This window comes from Rhagoletis pomonella, unplaced genomic scaffold, assembly GCF_013731165.1.
Source record: "Rhagoletis pomonella isolate Grant_MI unplaced genomic scaffold, Rhpom_1.0 Rhpom_scaffold_00003, whole genome shotgun sequence".
In the NCBI taxonomy this organism is placed as follows: Eukaryota; Metazoa; Arthropoda; class Insecta; order Diptera; family Tephritidae; genus Rhagoletis; species Rhagoletis pomonella.
Genome location: NW_023458557.1, coordinates 67,709,389 through 67,722,386, shown reverse-complemented (window position 1 = coordinate 67,722,386; position 12,998 = coordinate 67,709,389). Strand labels below are relative to the sequence as shown.

General features: G+C 34.5%; 1 protein-coding gene across 3 annotated transcripts in view; it reads right to left on the bottom strand.

Annotated features, from left to right (window-relative positions):
* LOC118735397 (transcriptional regulator ATRX-like) overlaps positions 1–12,998 on the bottom strand; it is a 101,676-nt gene that overhangs the window by 69,473 nt on the left and 19,205 nt on the right. For 2 of the 3 annotated variants that reach the window (XM_036465118.1, XM_036465119.1), the window contains exons 4-8: positions 10,875–11,738; positions 8,835–8,992; positions 8,589–8,779; positions 8,378–8,515; positions 325–500 (exon numbers count right to left, since the gene is read on the bottom strand). In XM_036465118.1, coding sequence (XP_036321011.1) covers positions 325–500; positions 8,378–8,515; positions 8,589–8,779; positions 8,835–8,992; positions 10,875–11,738 — 1,527 coding nt within the window. The remainder of the gene's footprint in view (positions 1–324; positions 501–8,377; positions 8,516–8,588; positions 8,780–8,834; positions 8,993–10,874; positions 11,739–12,998) is intronic. The other variant, XM_036465120.1, reaches the window with a different exon arrangement.

The window sequence follows — 12,998 nt, the reverse complement described above, 5'->3', positions numbered from 1 at the left end:
TTATTCTATTATAATAAAGTGCAAGTTTGAAGCTGCTAAAAAATCTCGTTGATTTTAGAGAACTTTTTTGGTTGAAGGTGTTTTACCTTTTTGTCCATACAAAGTATGTTCGAAAATTTTCTTTTATATGGAGGACACTGCCAGCAAAAAAAAAATGCTTAAAATTAAGGGAATTTTTTAGAAGCGTGAAACTTGATCTAGACTTTTATAACTAAATAATAAACATTAAATAAACAAAAAGCAAATAGCTAAAGCTGGTCAAAATATCGCACTCCTATTATTTTGTGGACAACTATATATGTTTTTTAGAAATTGTTGCCTTACCTGTACGAATTTAGAAAGTTTCTTGTGCAAAACGAACGATCTTTGCTTCATTACTTGTATATCTCTTTTACTTGAATCCTTATGTTGCCCATTTTTAATAGGATTTGCATACAGGTTTGCAAATTCTTTTTCAGTTCCCAAAAAGAGCGGTTTTATAAAGTTCACCATGCTATAGTCTACAAAGGTAAAGATTGTGGTAGTTATATTAAGTAGTATACTTGTGAAATTTTTAAATATGTAAAAGGGTTTAGGAAACAAAATATTTCTATCGCATTTTCATAAAACAAACTACAAAATTTATAAAGTTGGACGCTGGATTAAAAAACAGTAAGTTTCCATCGTTAAATGTTACAATTTTATTAACCTTCTATTAAAGGGGCATCTTAAGTTGTTAGTTAATCGTTAAAATAACCTTTAGAAACCCAATAAAATATTGATATAGCCTTACCCAGCGCCGGCGAACCTTTATACCTGCACGTGCCATTATTTTCAAAGAAATATTCAATGTAGCCATGACGTGCCAGCAAAAAAATCATGACTCATCAACGATCTTGGAGACATTAATTGACACATAAATCGTACACTAATTTAAAAAAAAAAAACAAATTAAGCGTATCCTAAGTGTATCTGTGTACCTAACGTGGTAAGCGGTTAGGACTCACATTGAAAGGTAGACGAAAATATTGTCAAGATAGCCAACCCCAGCTTCATCAGACAGCTAATATCGAGCCCTTACCGCCAAAATAACGTAAGCGACATTTTTTTCAAAATTTTCTTTTTGATGCAGAAATGATCTAGATGCTCTATGAATATTTCTGCATCAAACAGAAATTTTTGAAAAAAATGTCGCTTACGTTATTTTGGCGGTTAGGGCTCGATATGTCTGGAATGGAATTTCTAAAATTTTAGTATTAGCATTTTTGGTCCAATTGGCTGCTTGTCTTTCTAATTTGAATGATTCCAACCCTTTCCTTGTTTCCACAAAGTTTTTATTCCGTATTGAATTACACTGGAACACAATCAGCTGCATTTCAAAATCTTCGATTTCCAACCAAACAAATTTAGACAAGTTCGGTTTATCATGTGACTTTACATCGGGATACATAATGGATTTGAGTGTTTCCGATAACTCCTTTAATTCAGAAAACCTCAATGAAAATTCTTCGATAACAGAATTTATTACCAAAGAAAACTTTTCGGTGCCTCTTGCTCCGTCAGGTTTTTATGTACGTAAGTCCAAATCGGATTTTAAATTTTTCATGTTTGGGAAACATTTCGTCGCCTGGGTAAAAGATTGTCATAAGCGTCAGTTCGACGATCTTTAGTTAAAGATGCAGCTTTATTTTTTTTTTTTTAAATAACATCATTCGATTGGTGTTATCAGTTTTTGGATATCTCCTTTAGTTTCCGAGATAATGAGTAAAATTTTGTCGTATTTGCAAGTTCGCAAGCGACTCGGTACAGTTTGATGAAATCGATTACATACTTGTTAAAATATTGTCTTATGTGACAAATTGTATGGTACATACGACAAACTCACACCAATCCTATACAATGGATAGTCGTAAGTGCTACGACAACTTTCATTGACAAATTGTTTATTATTTTGTTGATTTTTATTCATTAATTTATATCTCAGGTGTATGAGAATCAATTTTTTGCGTACGAGCCAAAAACAATTTCAACAGTTTCAGCCTTTTGCTTACTTGCTGTGTGTGTGATTTGTAGTATGTCATAGAGCTGGCTAGCGTTTAACTTGAAAATATAACATACGCCAAAATGATTTTATAAAAAAGTGGCTGTAAAAGCTACATATATGAGTTACTGAAAATTTAAGAGAAGGTTTTTATACTCTAAATAGTATGTACCAAGGTGTATTAAACAAGGTGTGATTGACAACTCAGGTAGGCTCTCTTTTAAGGTACTATTATGCCAAAAAATATAAACAATCTATTCAAAATTCATACAAAATTTTTTCAATTTGACTTTATAGAATGGTTCTTCTGAAACACACTTTGTTGAATACATTTTGGTATGTACAATCAAGAATTAAATTTTGGTAAAAAACGATTGTACAGCTTTTGAGATATTGTGACTGTGTTTAGGCCGGCGCCCTAAACAATTAAATTTACGGCCCGCCCTAATATTTCACTTTGTGTATAAGACACAACAGTTAGCTTATACTTGTAGAATCCACTAGCTATGTTAAAATTCCCTTGCGGGAAAAAACTGTTAAAAAAAAAACAAAAAAAAACAAAAAAACATCGATTTCCCAAAATCTGCCGAAAGAAACGACAATCTTTTACCCAGGCGACGATTTGCAATTTTTGGAAACAATAACTTTACCAAAAACTTTTAAAAACGCGAATGAGATCTATCATAATTACAACAGTTTTATTAGCCCCTTGAAACTTCGGCTTCAAATTCAATTATTGGAAGTACATATCCGTAAAGCCACAAACTTTGCAAGCCACGTATAACCCTCAATCCTTCGTTTATTTAATTCCTGTGAAGATGTGAGTATACTCATATATGTTTGGGACTACGCGCATAAATGATGTGCTGGAACTAAATAGTCGAATGACTTTTGTGAATTTTGTTGATTACTGTCTGTATTTTTTGACACTTCTGAGCTATATTGTCGGGCATGAATAGGACTTGGTTTGGTATCCAATTTAGACGAAAATAAAAATGATTCGATTAGGTAGTAACCACTACTAGTAATTGAGGAATTGGGTCAGGGCTGCTCAAAATTTTTATATCCCTGCAAAAAATTGTGCGACTAACTTAATGATATGTACGCACTTAGTCAATGAATCGTAGCTGGCCCAAATTTTTATTTCAATTTTTTTAAAGTGACTAGTCGCTTTTTGTACCCGTTCGGGTATAAAGGGAAACAATTAGTCTCTTCATAGGACATGCTCGAACAAAATCGAACAGTTCATTCCATATAAAGAGATCAAAAGTGGTATTAGTCGCATGTGCCTGTGCGATTGCTCCCGGAGTCATCCCGGATTAGTCGCATTTTTTGCGGGGATTGAAGTGAAATCACAATACATTTACAAAATTTATGTGTACACTGAGATTTTTTTTCTTTTTGTTATTTAAAACAAGCTTATTTTTAGTGTACGATTGGCGAATTAAAATTGTTAACAATGGGTGTATTTCCATATACATATGTATGTGGAATGATATAGTGCGTTAAGAAACGATAGCGACCTAGTGGCTGAAAAATTCCAAAATTTAGTGTGGGAAACATCATATTGCAAGCTTAAATTTTGCATTTTCCTTGAGACACTCCTAGCTTATAAAAGTCCCACTTAAAAGCGTTAGTAAATGATAGCACCATTGAAGCAATATGCAATAAAATTTAGTGAGGGCACCTTAAATCAAGTGTGAACAGGAGATTGGAGTTTCTCCAACCTTAATTTATAATTTCATTTTATTTTTTTGCGCGCATTTTACGGAAATTTGTTGAAATTTTCCCTCAAGGTCGCAAAATTCATTTTTTTCTGCAATCCGACGTTATAAAAATGTATGCATTCTATCAACTTTACGCGATGTAATGCTCCCAGCGATTTACATTGAATGCAGATTGGAAATCAATAAATTTCTATGTCGCCTTTGAAATTTTCCAAAATTTTTGGTGGCAATTCGTTTAATAATTACAAAGCACAACATATACACTACACTTTGCACTCAAAATTTTTGCAAAAAAGAACTCGCGCTTCCACAATTTGATGAACGCCATGTGTTTTTTTTTCAATAAATTTCGTGTTCACTTTCAGTATATGTATATGAATATTAAACCAATTTATAACACACATTTTTTCAGTGCTGACATATATTTTATAATTTTTTTCATTCTATATTTGTTTGTGAAAATTTCTACATTTTACTGGAGTGCGTGAGCTTCGTATGGGAGCGCATTTGCTTTGCCCTGCAATATGAAACTCAGGTACTTTCATATGAATTGTGTTTATATGTCAGGGCATACGGGAGGGCGATAACGTTTTTTTTATATTTAATAATTATTAATTAATTTATGTATGTGCCTATACTTCAGGGCAAAACAAAAACCAATGTGCTACAAGTGCTTATGGAGTGAGCAGCTCTGAATTAGGTCCTCTATAATACCGTGCCCAAGTTTTTTTTTGTGTGTGCCTTTGTTTCGCCGGTCCTACATTTTAGAAATTTCAAGTATGTAGCGTGATACAAAGATTTAAAGGTAAAACCGGTCGTCGGCCAGTTTCTACTCAAACGCATGAAATGATTTCATGAATTTGCCTACGCACAATGGTAGGAAACGACAGAATGAATTACAATAAACACATAATTTTGACATAATGAAAGCCTTAAACGTTGCGACCGTGGGTGATCGATCCGCAATCAAGTTGGACATTTTGCCCACAAACATTGCAATTTTGCTAGTCTCATTGTAAAATCTCATTTTTACAATTTCATAGTTTCGACTTACATTTATAAAATTCAACGAACATGTTTCGTACATATTTCGGCTGGGTTACCCATTTTGGGTTATTTAGTGAACAAAATAAACGCAAAATAGAACGAGTTTGTACAACATGGCCATTAATGTAGCGACGAGTTGTACAACTTGCCAGAACATCAAATTTTTTGATCCACCAAGACATAAACGACAAACGGTGTAATTTAGAGCAAAACATCGCTAAGTTGAAACAACTGTCGCTACGTTTATGGCTTTCTTTGAGAAACACCGGGGCGAAAATTTCAACTGCTCCTGTAACACCATGATTCAATAATAAAAGGTTTGCTCAATAAACAGTTTTCTCACTCTCTCTTGACAAAATCGGCTCCCTTAGCAAGGCACTGTGTGAGGGTTCGTGTGTGTGTGCAAAGCTTTTGTAAGGGATCTAAGGGAGTATCAAAACTCTAAAGCTGATGGCAGATAAAACTTTGTAGCTTTGCGTGACATTTATAACTTTCCCAGCAAAGCGCCAGACGCAGAAGGTATGCCACAATGAACGCCAAGAAAACAATTTTGCACCGCTTTTTTACTAGTCAAAGTTGCTGTGGATTTTATATATTTTGCTTTAAAATTACCAGCAATGTAATTAAGTTTTATATTTCTGCATGGAAACTCGAATTTGGACGAAACAAAATAAATATTAAACCGGCTTATTGTCAAAGCGCGCAAAGAGATGGGAGTTGGCCATCTTTTCGCTTCGCGCTGCAGCTTCAACGATTTATGTGGCATGCTTTGTGCATTTTCATACAATTCATCTTATCTGTCAAAGCGAATCTGCCACGTAAAGCGAAGCAAAAGTTTTATGTGGCATCAGCTTAATGTCACTAATGAGCAAACCTTTAATTATTGAATCATGCTGTAATATATATGTATGTGAGTTGGCCTTGCTATCATTCTCACATATGTTCATCAGAGTATATCAACGAAAGACGAATTCATACAAGGTGATAGCGGGAGCACAAAAACTATAGAAAATTATACGCACAATGACAAACATGAACAAATGTACAACAAACATATCATTTTTGAAAATCAGCACAATTCGCTTTGATATCAACGAGCAGCTTTTCTAGCTCTAATTAGATTTGTTTTCGTTTGTACTACATATGTGCACAATCATACTAGGGATTTTTCACATTCCCGAATACGAATTTTCGGAATGCGAATGTTAGGAATAACGTTAAAAAAGCTATAATCCACTTAAATCATCGTTTTTATTTCTTTAAAATTTTTGTAAATTATTAGAATATTGAACGAGTTCTTAACCTATACCGTGTTATAATCTAGTAGTCAAAGTTCAAAATGGGCATATTATACATCGTACAGTTTCATAAGTAAAAACACTATCAGCTGATTGCCAAAAACTCCTACAGCTGAGATCACCTGTTTTTTGGCATGTGCTATTATCTTTTACAATTTCTTTAATTTCTATTACAATTTATTCAAAATACACTAACACACTGAAACAAAAACAGTAATACAATAACCAAAAACCACACCTACAGCCTGCCAGAAAAAAACGGTAAGAAGAACAGTTGCGTTACTTATGGAACTGTACGATGATTTTATATTCCAAAACAAGTAATTTTGCTGCCTTTTCTCCCATGAGGCAATTTCTTAGAGGTTCGTATATAAGGCCGGCTACACTGAACAATTGCTGTTGTTGTTGTAGCAGCATACAAATTCCCCAAAGACTTTTTGGGGAGTGTTGCTGGAGTGACAGTCCTTGGCCAGATATAAATCTGGGTCGTTCCGGTTACGTAGACCCGACTGTCGTGGGAACTGAAAAATTGCTCACTTGGAACGCTGGCGGATGGAGCGCTCAAATATTTGCGGGCCAGATCTGTCCATTTGTCGTAAAAAAAAAAAATAATAATTAGCAACAAGAGTTTACGGGGTGTACATAGCTCAGTAGTTAACGCTTCTGACTTTGCACATCGATTACGCAGGTTCGATCCCTGCTGAAGTCTAGAAAAGAAGTCTGATGAGGAGATGTGGTGATCTCCGAAATAGCTGCTATAACTTCTACCGCTTAGACTTTGTCGCTTTTTCAATTTTTCCTAATAAACAATCGTGGTACAAAGCTCAATAAAAACATTAAAAATAAAATGTTAATAAGCCACAATAACATTGACAAATACTTAGTTTATTTCGTTTTCAAACATATTTTTAAATAGTTAAATAAAGACTGTGAATTTGACAGACATACGCGATTACATATCTATTGAAAAAGTCACATTTACAGATGCAAATACATATCGTGTAAGAACACCTTTAGCAAACTTCAAAACTGTTCAGGCTGCCTATCAGCGGGTTTACCTTCAAATTTTTGTATCATGGTATGTAGTAAGCAAATTGTGGACTGGGGGCCCATTCTCGTTCTATGAAATTGTGAAGGGAAATGGAAATTTAATTTGTTCAGTTTATCATATTAAGCGATTCTCAATCATTAAAAGCTTTTCCATTACTATCTAGCAAGTACTTAACACAACAAACAATGACATTCTTTATCACAAGACGATGGTTTTGAGAAAAATGTTCAACTTTCCTTTTTCGCAGTTTTCACCTCGAAAACTTTTTGCCAAATTAATTTATTCTCATTTGAAAACGGAATCGCAGTTTTATGTAAAGTGATGAAAAATATTTTCACTTGACGTTTTCAGAGAATAAAAATTGCTCCCCTGAAAAACATTTTTTATTTTGAAGTTTAACAAAAGTAACACAAAACTTTTAATGTTGATTTAAAAATTGCTTAGTTCATTTGTAAACATTAATAATTTTCTTAATTTTAGGATATGGGTGTTTCCATCGGAAGGTCTACCGCGAAAAATAAGTCATATATCTATCGTATTTATGGGCCAATTTGTCTGCTTTTTAAAATATATACTGATTAAGTAAGCAGAAAATTGTTTGCGAAAAATGATCTTGCTAGGTGACGCCAGGGTCGAGATATTTTGAAAACCCGTATTTCTGGTCCGATTTGGTTCGAATTTGGCGTATGTAGTTGAAACATAATAAACCATAGATTTCCAAAAAAAAATCATTTGCGTTAAAAATTCTCTTAAAATTAATATTAACAAAAATATTGCGATGAAAATTTACGTCACGCCACGGCATGTAACGTAACGTTTCACACTTGGGGTTGTAAAAGAATATTGAAACAAGTTGCATTAATTCGAGAAACTCTAAAAACAACTAGAATTGCTCCAAATCATATAAAAACAAGTTTCATGAAGAGAGCCATCCACAATTCACAGAGTTTGGCGATTTTGTAAGAAAACAAAAAATCAACTTCCATTTTTGTCACATAACATCACTCTCTTTAATTGCGTATATTTAAGGATCATCGGTTAAATATGGAGCTAATTATATGACATACAAGGGTCCAAAGAAGTAAAAGAAAACAAGTGTTTTTCCTTGTTTTTATCGCATTAAAACGTACGACTGTCACGTACATGGCGTATGGAAATAGCCATATCGCTTTGAAATTAGTGTTTAAACAATTTATTTTTGTAATGTAAACATTCCTAGTACATACATACTTACACTCTTTCAAATTATTCTGTATTGGTGTGCCCGTTAAAACGATACGCTTTTGGGTTTTTATTTGTGTAACCGCCAGGCTGATAGCTGATTTACTATTTTTAATAATATGACCTTCATCGCATACAACTAAGTCAGCACCTGGAATTATAAAAAATATTGTTTTGTGTTTGATTAAAGTATTATTTTCTTCAAGCAATACCATTTAACATACCTGGACTAAGCAAATATTTGTCAACATCACTGCGTATGCTCTCCAACCGTGACGGTGCAATACTACGATTTTTGTACGAATGATAAAACACCAGTGTTCGAAAAGCTTCGTAACCTATCAACAATATTCCAGATGCATTTGCCGTGGACAATGACCAATCCTTGAGGATTTGTATTTTATCGTTGATGTCGCTACAGAAAAGGTATACTTAATTTTGAAATTATTAATAGTATAAATTTTACTTACGAAGTATCATTAAATGTGTAATATTTCGGTTTTAGTGGGCCCAGCCAACGTTCAATTTCATCCGCCCAATTCATGACCGTACTTTTGGGGCATAACACAAGAACTTTACAAGTTTTTAATTCCTTATAAGAAATAACTGTGTGGAGAAGAGCAATGAGCTGGGGATAGGAAATATAATACAGATTAAATTTCATTAAAATAATAAGCCTTATCACGAATTCCGTGTGAACAAATATGTATTCCCAAGAATTATAAAACAAGCAATTTTTCTCAATTTATGGGAACAATTTATTCGCATTGAATTGGCGATAAGGCTGAGTATTTATTTCTACTTATAATGTAGCAAATGTGCTCATGCTAACTTAAAATTAAATCAAAATAATTACTTTATGGGTGGATTACCGATAGCAACCGAACCTCAGCTGCGTTGCTAGTTGCCAAAACGATATTACAGATGGCAACTGGCAACTTTCAACTGACAACTGCAGTTGCTACAAAGTGTCTATACAGGCGACTGCATTTTTGTGGTTGCGGGGAATGTTCAGAACTTGGTCAGAACCAAACTGCGCTTCTATTTGAAATAAGGTAACTATAGAGTGTGCATATTTTGAATTCCTAGATTTTTCTAATATCTTTGTCAGAGTGCACAATTTAAACATGTTAACGATGGAAAACTATTTTCGTTTCAGGTACAGAGGAAAGAAATCTCCAGATGCAATACTCGTTGAAATTTGTTGGTGGTATAAAAACACCTTTGAAGAAGAGGAAGACGGGGAAAAAGAGGAAGACAAAGATGAAATTCCAGAATATCTGTTGGACGCAATTATCCACCTTTCTGATGATGATCACGATGACCAAGATATTAGAGAGAGCAGTGATGTTGATCCACAGCCGCCTGCTAAACGGCAACTGGCCAAATCATTAATTTAATTAATTAAATTTTTTTACTTAAAACTTTTCATAACTAACATTTCAAAATAATGTTTTTTCCATATTTTTATAATTTCTTTTTCTATGTTTCTTCAAAACCAACACTGAAAAAATTGGTACATAAGAAATGAGAAGTAAATTAATATTAAGCTGGAAAACGCAAGTTTTGTATTATGATTGTTTTCTTTTCAAATGAAATTTATTGAAGAAACTGAGATGCATATTATAGATCAAACAGAAAGCAAAAAAGACTTAGTTTTGTGGAAAATATGTTCAAAAAGCATGAAAAAAATTCCAACATTTTGCTTCATAAGCACTACAAAAATTTTCTAAATAATTTTTTTTTTTATTGTAATTGTTGCACAGGTCTCTAGCAATAATTTGGCTTTAACAGATATCAATTAGTCGACGAGTTATAGCCAAAAAACCATATAATCAATATGCTGAAAATCGGCATTTGACTGAAAAGTTCGTAGGTCGATTAAAAAAAAAAAATCGAACTAACATAAACAAACGCCGCGATAAGGGTCTTCTAATTTAGCCTATATTTTCACCCCTCACTCTCAGAATCGACCTAACTTTTGCTAACCTGAATTTGTTCCACAGTGTTATACTACAGCTTCTTTTGGAAATCCTCAGTATGCTTTGAAAACGAACACAAAACGATATTAAAAGAAAAACCTTGAAAGCATTAACTTTTGCTAACAGTGCACGCGGTAGCTCTGAAGGATTGGAATTATCCTTTAAATGTCGCCTGATTGAGGCCGCGTTCATGCACTTATCTTCCTCTTAAACAAATAATTGTGATGAACTTATTGCTGTCTTTTCTTTAAAACTCTTTATTTTAATAATTAAATTTTACTCGCACAGCTTGTTTACAGCCGCATGCTGGTTGTGGAACTGTCAAATTTCGATTATCGATAGCACTACAGCAACTGACGATAGTTGCCATTCGTAATACAAATTTTCTTTCCAGTTGCGTTGCCAGCTGGCAACCGAACTGTGGTTTCGTTGCTATCCGTAATCGACCCATTAGTTTAAATTTAATTGAGTTTTAGTATTTTCAAATTCCACACAAATTCAATTGCAGGGCTGTATTTTGAAAATTACCTGTAGTGTTTTTCCAAGACCCATGCAATGCGCTAAAATACAACCAGATCCAGAGCTTTTCTTAAGCGCCTCCACACCACCATAACAAGAGTCGTACATAAATTTTACACCATCGCGTTGATGCTGCTTCAAATGTTTAACAATATCCGGATGTACTTTTATAAATGTCTTAGTTTCATCATTGTAATCTAAAATTAAATTGCAATCTTCTTGCATATCGGGTCGCTCTTTTAGTAATTTCGATAGCATTTTATGCTTTCTCTCTAAGCGTCTTATACGTTCAGTCTCGTTTCGTTGTGCTTCACGGGTGACAGTTGCTAGCTGTTCGGGCCGAAGCATTGGTTTGATGCGTGATTTAGATTCCTCTACTGGCTCAACATCTGAGGACTCGCTTTCCGAGCTAAGACTTATTGAGTCACAAAGTCTATTCATTTTCTTTCGTTTTTCAACCACTGAAAGCATTTTCTCCAAAGACTTTTGTTTACTGTGTTTTGTTGAAGACATCATGTCATCGAGTACTTCACAATCTGAATTTTCTGACGAATTTGATTTAATCTTTTCTATTGAACTATTTCTTTCCATTGAACTACGTTTAGAATCAGCTGCCTCTTGCCCGGCCGAAGATTTTGTGTTCAACTTATCACATTTCTCTATTTCCTCATCGCTTTCGTTGGCATTGAATCTTTTCAGAAATCTTTCTACCAAAGGTGAACTACTCCCTTCATTGCTGGATAAAATTTCCTCTATATCATCACTACCATCAGATTCAGAAAATTCGCTATTCGAATCGCTCAGCAATTGCTGCTTCATGTTTTCGTTGCAACGCTTCAGAAACTGCGTCTCTGTAATGATCTCTTCTTCACTCTGCAAAAAACGATATATATATATATATTAATATAAGGTATGCACTACGGTGCAGTGGTTAGCAGTGCGCGTTACCATTCCGTAGGGCCGGATTGAAGCCCAGTTTCCGACCAACATCAACAAATAAAAAAAAACTAAAAGTATTTTCTAATAGCGGTCATCCCTCTGCAAGCAATGGCAAACCCCCGCGTGTATTTAGCCATAAAAACAGCTTCGCATAAAAATGCAATTGGAGTCGGCGTAAAACTGTAGTTCCCTCCCCTTTGTGTGACAACGTCGGAGGAGAAGCACTAACATATTATGTAAGCGCTAATCTATTATACATATTATAACTATGCACTGTGCGCTCAACTCTTCACAACACTTCTTCTAAGTCTACCTTTCTCAAAATGTTAGAAAGAGCTTTCGGCGGTAGCACATGAATGTACTCATACTCTGGCTACATTAAGCCTAGACTTCTCTTTCGTCAGTCCATATAATCCGATCTCGACAGAGCTAAGTAAGCCGCTACAACAACAATAACGAGAATAATCGCTTGGATGTTGAATTAACTTCATGATATATCTAAGAATAAGCACTTTCCCTGACGCCGCCCTAGCGAGCTTCGTCTTGGGAACTAGTGCCAGGAAAGGCGTACAGCCAATTAAAGTGTTAGCTGCAGCCTCTCTCGCAAGACTGTCCGCTATTTCACTTCCTCTGTACCGTATGGCCTTATAAAATTGTATTTAACAATTTTTATCGAGCTTGAGGGCGTTTTTAATGAAAAACTATTGTGGTAAAGCAACAATAATTTGAAAAAATTGTAGAAGGGATAGCTATTTCGAAAATCACCACATTTCCTCATCAGGCTTCTTTCAGTGGGTTTCGATCCAACGACCCCAACTGACTTAGCCAGTTCCCTATGCACTGTGCTAGGTTCGCCTTAATTATTGTTGCTTTTTCCACTTTTTCATTTGTTAAGCCAACTACAACCAGCGCAGTTATTCCAGCGCTATTTAAACTTGATCATGTGGTTTTTGGTTTTGTTGGTTTTTGTTAATAATTATATTTTTAGAATGTTTAACTTTTAGGATGTCCTCGTCCTTAAGTTATTTGTTTTTGTTATTTATGGCCTTATAACAATTATATTCAACAATTTTTGAGGCCGTTTTTAATGAAAAACTATTGTGGCAACTTTCTGAGTCCGCTAGGGTCGTTGGATCGAATCCAACTGAAAGAATTCTGATGAGGAAATGTGGTGATTTCCGAAATAGCTATCAC